Source organism: Pimephales promelas, chromosome 6 (genome assembly GCF_988280905.1).
Source record: "Pimephales promelas chromosome 6, fPimPro1.hap1.1, whole genome shotgun sequence".
In the NCBI taxonomy this organism is placed as follows: Eukaryota; Metazoa; Chordata; class Actinopteri; order Cypriniformes; family Leuciscidae; genus Pimephales; species Pimephales promelas.
Genome location: NC_142774.1, coordinates 6,613,114 through 6,620,930, shown reverse-complemented (window position 1 = coordinate 6,620,930; position 7,817 = coordinate 6,613,114). Strand labels below are relative to the sequence as shown.

The 7,817-nt window shown below is 39.5% G+C and overlaps 2 protein-coding genes across 4 annotated transcripts in view; one reads left to right on the top strand and one right to left on the bottom strand.

Moving 5' to 3' along the window:
• On the top strand, positions 1–3,668 carry c6h19orf67 (chromosome 6 C19orf67 homolog). The gene is made up of 7 exons (XM_039687511.2): positions 1–129; positions 234–420; positions 671–815; positions 899–999; positions 1,207–1,386; positions 2,453–2,614; positions 2,856–3,668. Exons 1-7 carry the CDS (start codon positions 21–23, stop codon positions 2,998–3,000), a joined length of 1,029 nt encoding a protein of 342 aa, XP_039543445.2. The 5' UTR covers positions 1–20; the 3' UTR covers positions 3,001–3,668.
• Positions 3,214–7,817, bottom strand: part of prr36a (proline rich 36a) — a 25,507-nt gene continuing 20,903 nt past the window's right edge. For all 3 annotated transcript variants that reach the window (XM_039687493.2, XM_039687501.2, XM_089132021.1), the window contains exon 6: positions 3,214–7,265. In XM_039687493.2, coding sequence (XP_039543427.2) covers positions 6,250–7,265 — 1,016 coding nt within the window. In that variant the 3' untranslated portion in view covers positions 3,214–6,249. The remainder of the gene's footprint in view (positions 7,266–7,817) is intronic.

Sequence of the window (7,817 nt, the reverse complement as noted above, 5' to 3'; positions counted from 1 at the left end):
TCAGGTTGGCTGATTAAGCCATGATGGCAAACTCAGAGCATGTTGAGTTTAAGTCTTCACTAGTATGTGAAGAGAATGAAGCAACCCAGCCTTTGAGAGAATTATCAACATTTACACAGACTGTTGAAGGTAGGCTTTGGAAATGTATATATATATTTTTTGCTAATTATTTATCCAATCCCAGCCCAAACCCAGAGCCACATTGATACGTAAAATACTGCTTTTGTTTACAGAATACACTACAATGGCGCCCTCTTTTGGTGATGAGAGGTCATTTTTGGGTGAAGGTCCTGCCGCGGGAAACACTTCTCCATCCTCTCAGGATAAGAGAATGATTGATGAGAAAATATCTCCCATTGAAAACCAACTTCAGTACTTGCTGAACAAGGCAGATGAGCTTCAAACACAGCTTTTGTTGAGGTGTGGTTATATCTGGAAAAAGAAGAATTATGCTTTAATTAGCCAACGTATGTTTTGATACTAGAAGAGACGAGGATACATTTTTATTATAATAAGCATAAGCAAATACGTCAACACAGAACAAAAAAGCTGTACTTATGAAAAAATGTCATTGGGTCTCCTTTTTTAACAGCCAAATGTCTTCTGACATTTGATACCCATACCCATCTGATAGAAAAATAATCTGCTCTTGTATTTATTGTTGTTATAGCCAAGAGTGCCTTCAGAATTATGAGTTTGTCCACATTGTCCCAACGTTTCTGCAAACTTGTCAGTCATACTTCACTTACTTGGAGTCCACAGCCAGAAACTCCAACCCCTTCCGCCCGCCTCTGTCCACATATATTCGCACACAGGTGAGAGACTGATTTATTCTGCACATCTCACGCTCTGCATTGCGGGAATAACTATCATACTGTGTTTATATCCATCATCACAGCTTTTGCAGTTCTCTCAGCAACTGTGTTCTCGTCTGGAACAGCTGATGTTGCTATACGCCTCCTTCAGTTTCGTCTCACTGGATGAATCTGATCCACTGAGGTACAAACCAATTAAAAATCATAGATAAAGACAGGCAGCAGATTTAGCAATGACGGTGAAGAGTCATTTAGAGGCCTGTTTCTCAGTTAGAGGCCTGTTTTTTGGTTGTAGTCATAAAGTGTAGTCATGAAATACCCAAGGGTTGTATTATTTCTGTTAGTACTATTCATTTCATTGCAGATTTTCACTAAGTATCTCTTTCTACAGTATCTCACACTTCTATATTGGCCAGTGTCAAATAGACAACATGAAGCTGTCAATCTTCCGATACTGTTGCCCCACCCCCTTTCTTGCCACAGCCAGTACTGGGCTACACAAGCGTATGCGCTGGAATGTGGAGCGAGAGATACAGGGAGGAGAAGGAAAGACGTTTGACAGTGCAGAGTTGTAAGTGAGGTTTAGTCAGAGAGACAGTCATGTAAAGGTCCCATCCCATTTGTTTGTAAAAAGGAGTAAGGGGAATTTCATTGTATTTTAAAGGGATAGTTCACTTTGAAATTAACTTTTGGTATGTTTTAGCTTACCTCAAGGGTATCCAAGATGTAGGTGTCTTTGTTTCCACAGTATTTTCAATTTTGATATTTTCAGGTCAAACCGTTCTTGTCTGTCAGTCATATAATGGAGGTCTATGGTCACCACCTCAAAGATCATGCACAGAGAGGTCCAAATTAAACATGATTTAATGACTCGTAAATGTAAGTACACATTAATGGTACTCGCGCAAACTCTTCTTCACCTCCGAAGAGATCACTTCCGGCGCTTGTGCAGACCGAAGCGCCCGCGCCCTCAGATCACTTGGATGTGACTGTGATTACAAGAGGTAAAATCGATATAAATACTGTTCGTTTTCTCACACAAACCGCTCGTTTCGTGTCTTAGGCCATCAATGTGTACTTACATTTACGAGTCATTAAATCATGTTTAATTTGGACTTCTCTGTGCATGCTCTTTGAGGTGGTGACCATAGACCTCCATTATATGACTGACAGACAAGAACGGTTTGACCTAAAAATATCCAAATTGAAACTACTGCGGAAACAAAGACACCTACATCTTGGATGCCCTTGAGGTAAGCTAAAACATACCAAAAAATAATTTCAAAGTGAACTTATATTTTATAGTAATTTTTATTATTAATATAATATTTTTTTCTAATAATACCTGTTATTAGTTAATAATAATGTCATTTAAACATTCATTTTCAGCCAAAGCAACTTTAGATCATGCACACGGAAACACTTTCAACAAATATCCAGTTTCTTGTTCACTTTGACATGGGATTGAATTATATTACATGTGTTAAGAGCCTTATTTAGTCTTTTTTTTTTTTTTACTGGAACAAAATTTCCAGTACAAATCTCAGGTTAATTATAAAAAATAAAAAAAAGTCATATTTTGGCACTGAATAATGCCACATCTTAATTTTTACAACAACCCCTTACTACCTTTACAGTTACTTTCTGTGCTGCGAGGATGTCATTGAGGCACATGAGGATGAGGATGGAGAGGGAACATGCGAGGGAGAAAATACAGAGAGAGAGAAAAGAGTGGCAAGGATTTGGTCTATCGGCCGGTGGGTCCAGACGCACCCTGACCCCGAGGACATCATTGAATGGTAATGTACTGCCCTCAGTTCAATAGTAAAATATGGAGAAAAGATTATTAAATGCATTATAATTACTTACATTACTATCTAATCATATATCCTTGTATAATATTGCAATTACAGTTTCTGCTTTCCACAATACAAGCAAAAACTGAAGCTAATCCTTGACAAGCACTGGTTTGAGATCATATGTGATTTAGGACTAACAGTTAAAGCTAGCTGCTAAATTCATTGTGTGTATGTTTTGTAGGGTGTTGTGTTCAGTCCCTTGTGGTCAGTACAAGCACCTGTTGTGTCTGGGAATTGAAGAGCCTTCACCCTGCACTGCCACAGACTACCTGCTGGGGGTGCTGCTGTCTCCGGAGATAGATGGTACATTTGACGTTCAAATATGAGGTTGTGTTTGCTCAGGACCTCACCCATTCTGGAAAGAGCGTTTGGTTTATTGAAATCAGATGGGTAACAGAATACAGATAGCAGTTGTAAATCCAAAATCTGTAGATCTTTCAAAATAACCATTTTATAGTTCATGGCTATTGTTAATTTTGTTCTGAAATGTCAGTTTGTTTTAAGTTAAATGATGAAAAGCTCATTAAGCGGAGTCAAAGTTCAAGATTAAATGTCAAAACAACTTTATTTTTTCATGAAAGCATTAAAATACAGTGGCCGTCCAAGTTACAAAGTCCAGAAATAAAACCTGCTGGCAGTCCTGGCCCACTGCCTACTTTTCTCTATAAAACAAAGAAATAAAGCAATCCTTCCTTTCAAAATAATAAATTACAAAAATATACACAATAAAAGTGGGGAAATGTACCATTGAGATACAGTTATTGTAAAACATGGTAGAGGGAAGAGCATTATGAATAACATTGTTGTATTCCTTCATTTTTTTATTGTAATTTAGCCCAGTCAGAGATAGAGTGTTGTGTTCAGTGCATTAGTAGTACTGCTGGTTTTGGTCTCCATACAGTAGCTTTCCCTGTACATTTTTTGTAAAGTGATATGTCGAGTTTTATACAACAGTAGTTCAGCCAAAATACAGTGAAAGTCAATCTACCTGGAATCCCTGTGTGTGTTCCCTGATTAAAATGCAAAGTGGTTCATTTGATATATTAAAAAAGAAACAATTCTTCAACAATTACAGTGTCAAAAACAGTACTATATATAATCTCTAAACTACTAGTTCACAGCACTGGACAAACAGGCAGTACACAGTGTAGTACAAATGAAATTAAAACCTCTCTTCATAACACAGTGAACCGACTTTAAACATGATCCTTTTTAAAATAATATATATGTACTTTCACAAACGACAAAACAAATAATATAGGCGAGATGAGCTCCAATAATCAAATTGTGCTTTAACATTCCTTTGGGCAATCAAAATTGCCACGTTAAATCAATTCATTTTTATCAGATGTGACAAACAAAACTCCTCAAAAGATACACAAACGACAATAACATCTGACTTATCTAATTACAAGTTAATTTTAGGCCTGCTTATAATGTGACCCATTGGATTCCCTTTGCTTTGGAATTCTTAGTTGTTTTTTTCCCAGACACACATAAGTTGCAGAGAAACAAAGAGACAGATCAGTGAAAGACAATTTTTTCCATTCATACTAGATGAAACAAAACAATTCGACCCCAAGGAGGGACTGTAAACACTTGGTTGACTATCGTGACAAGTGTAATGTCCTCTAAATGTGGGAGTCAATCTGAGGCACAGCAAACCAGAAAAGTTTATTTAAATGAGTGAGGTTATGAGAGCTGCTACTTGTTCCTCGAATAGATACTAATCATTCAAAATTCGGACATGTAAGAGAGGCACAGTGTTCAGAAGGTTCACAGTAAAGATGATTCTTTGATGTAGCTGCACAGTTGTCTAATAATATAGTTGCAAAATGTCGAACACATTCAAATCTAGAATGTCAAAGGTTCTGGTGTCAGCCATTTCTAAAACGTTACAGCAGTGCATATAGTTCCGGAAAAAGAAAAATACAGCAACCAAATCGTTACTTTGTAGGTCACAAATTTTCCATGCTTCACTCTTTATAAGTATTAGACCAAAAATTATCTTTGACCCCCAAGATGTTTAGAAAGTTCAGGTAGCTGTGCATCCTTTGGAAAATCTGTAATTACAGTTTTCATTTCCAAATTACCCAGTGAAATTCCTGCAAATCTTGCAAACCAGTGGATTTAATTAATGCACAGGAAATTAGTTCTCGATAACAGCATTTTGTTCTATTAAATTGCACAAAAACTGTATTAATTTGGTCTTTTATAATAAGCATAGAGCGAAAAAAAACCTGCATGTTTCAATTCACCTTTGGCTAAGCCACGCCCTATAATGTAGATTGACCAATCACAGCGCAGCCAAGAACGAGCTCCCACAGAGCTCCGACACTTTTTCACAGCGCTGCATTGACTTTCAACACGAGCGGCTCATATTTTTGGTCTCGGCAGGCTATTACCGTCGTAGTTTTATCCAAAATATGGTTAAACGTTGTGCCTCGGGCATTTGCAACACAGATACGCGTTTTCCAGAGAGGTTGGAGGGGGGTGTCCGTTTTTTCCCTTCCCAAAACCGAAGTAAAATCCTCACAAGTGTCGTCTTTGGATTAAACTGTGTGGACGTCCTCAGTCAGCTAAACCCCGCAAAGATCAACAAGCACATGTTTTTTTACTTCTAACATTACTGTGAGTGTGAAGTTATACTAGTTAGACCGTTTTATAATATTTTAGGTGATGATTTCAGTTCTCATACCGGTTGTTGATACGCTAGCACACGCTGCTAATAAATACAACGTCATACTCGTCATGTAATAACGATTATAGAAGTGAATAGAGACCTACCCAGCTTTGAATGAATAGTGTTGCTCCCTGTCGTTAGTCCCAGCCTCCGTCTCCATTAGTAGGAAATGCGGTGGTTCATTTTTTGACTGTGACCGGTAACGTTATGCTTTTACCTCTATTTTGAATGCCTTGTTTCTTGCGTTTGTATGTCTTGAATATAGCCTTCGAACGCATATTGCAGCCCCTTTTGCCTACTTCTATCGGACTGCTTTATAAAAGTTTGATAACATTTCAGCAGGAAGAGCTGTTACAGCATAAGCCATGCAGAGCGCAGATGAAGTTTGACGGATGTAGCAACAGTAACTAAGGGGGGCGGGGCTTAGCCAAAGGTGAATTTACCTCATCTTTTTCCACAGATATTTTGCTCAGAAAAGCCAAAGAAAGGAGCCCATTTTGTTTAAACTTGCTCAGTCATTGAGTTGGCATTTTGCCTCCATTGTGGGTACAGGGCTCAATAATGACTAAGAGATAAATGCATGTAGCCCAAACCAGCCAGACATCTCAATTAAACCTTAAGGAAATGGCTTTTAGGCATGGGGTCAGGTCAGATGTGGCTGTAGTGTTTCATTGCTTTTGAGTGGGTGGAGAGTTGAAATGAAAGCTCATTTCTGTAGGATAGCTCTCAGGTTGAAGACCAATCAAAGAAAGAGCAAGATGGTGATAGTGATAGACACGGAAATGGATTACTTTGTCCAATCTGTGATTGCATCCTCCATTTAAAAGCTACAACATGCGCTTCCCTATTGGTGGACCTTCATATTTTTGGGAAGCTTTTTATTGAGCTTTCCTCAGTGATGTGTCTCCAGCTCTACAACGGTCCACTCACCTTGAGCAGAGCTGCCGGGAACCTCAGGTGAGAAGCTGCTCACAGACGTCACGGTGGCTGAAGGGGGTGTCAAAGGTGGCAACAAGTTGGGCCACAGGCTGCTTTCGAGGGGGCTGAGTGTCCCACCTGCAGCTCCGGGAAGCAGAAAAAGGGGCGAGCAACCATCACCTGTAAGCAATAATGTCTGATGGATGAGCTGATGAACGATGTCCACCTTCTTGCCCCAGTCAAACTCCAAATGTGGAGGTTGCTCTGGAAATCCCAAGGGAGAAGGACTGTCTTGATGTGATGCAGGGTCCGTCCCCTGAAGTTCTCGCTGTGGATCTTGAGTGGTAGACTCTGGGGAAGGTGTCGAGTATTGTGAATAAAGATCATCCGAGTCATTTTTTTCAGTGCATCTCTGCATGTCTTCTCCAGGACACTCATTAAAAGAGCTTTTATCTTCTACTTCAAGCACTCTTTGTCCCCCCTCCTCCTGTTCTTCTGTGTCACTTGCTTCCACAGTTTCATAGATGGTGGAAAGTCCTGATGAAGGAGAGAGGACGACTGGTGTATGCACCTTGTGTTTTTGCTGCTGCTGCTGTTCAAGTTCTTGTTGCCACTGCATGATCTGCTGTCGCTGCTTCAGTTCTTGTTCCTGCTGCTTAAGTTGCAACTCAAGTAAATTTCTCCTCTGTTCCTCCTCCTGCTGCTCTCTTTCATTCCTCACTTGTACTTCCTCTCTCGCTTCTAATCTCTCTTGCTCTCGATTACGTTTCTCCTGTCGTTGCTGGATCTCATGAAGGTGCTGTTGGTGTTGCTCTAGACATCGAAGTTGTGTGTTTGTCACTGCATTTGGTATTCTGGGTGGGAGGTCAGTGGGAAGCCGTGGTGGTTGGGTCACATGGGCAGCACGTGGCCGAAGACGAAGTTTGGACGACATCGTCATTTGGATTGAAAGCAAGTCATTTGGTTGTGGTGGAAAGCTTAAGGTCCTTTCTGTGAAGGAAGCATAGAGTCCAGGGCATGTTAAAATTGGAGAGTTAAGCAGAATGCAATAAAACACAAATTTCAAAGACAAAAAAAGCATTGTGGGGAAAAATTGAGATTGCAGAATAAGAAACAATTGTTGCAGAAAATTAAACTAAGTGTGCACCTTTTTGTGAAGAGATTTGTGCAATAAAAGTGGCTATACCCTGTATATGCAGTAACCACTAACTAGTGTGAAGAGCAATCAAAGAAAACAAAAGCTGATGTGGTAAACAATCTCCCTTAATGTGACAAGCTGAACACATGCAAAAGTGAGTGCTCACCATGCATATTACAATACAGCAGAAAGCAAACATGTTCTTTTTTTTTTAACTATGTGAAAACATGACCCCACCAATAGATCCATGCATATAAAACAAAACATGCTTTACACAATAAGCCACCTCAGTGTACAGCATATTTCCTTGGCGAGGTGAGCATGCTTAAAAACAGGAAAAATTACAGAAAAGTGCATTGTGCAAAGCAAGTCCAGTTTGGGGATTAAGAAGAACCCAGCATAGG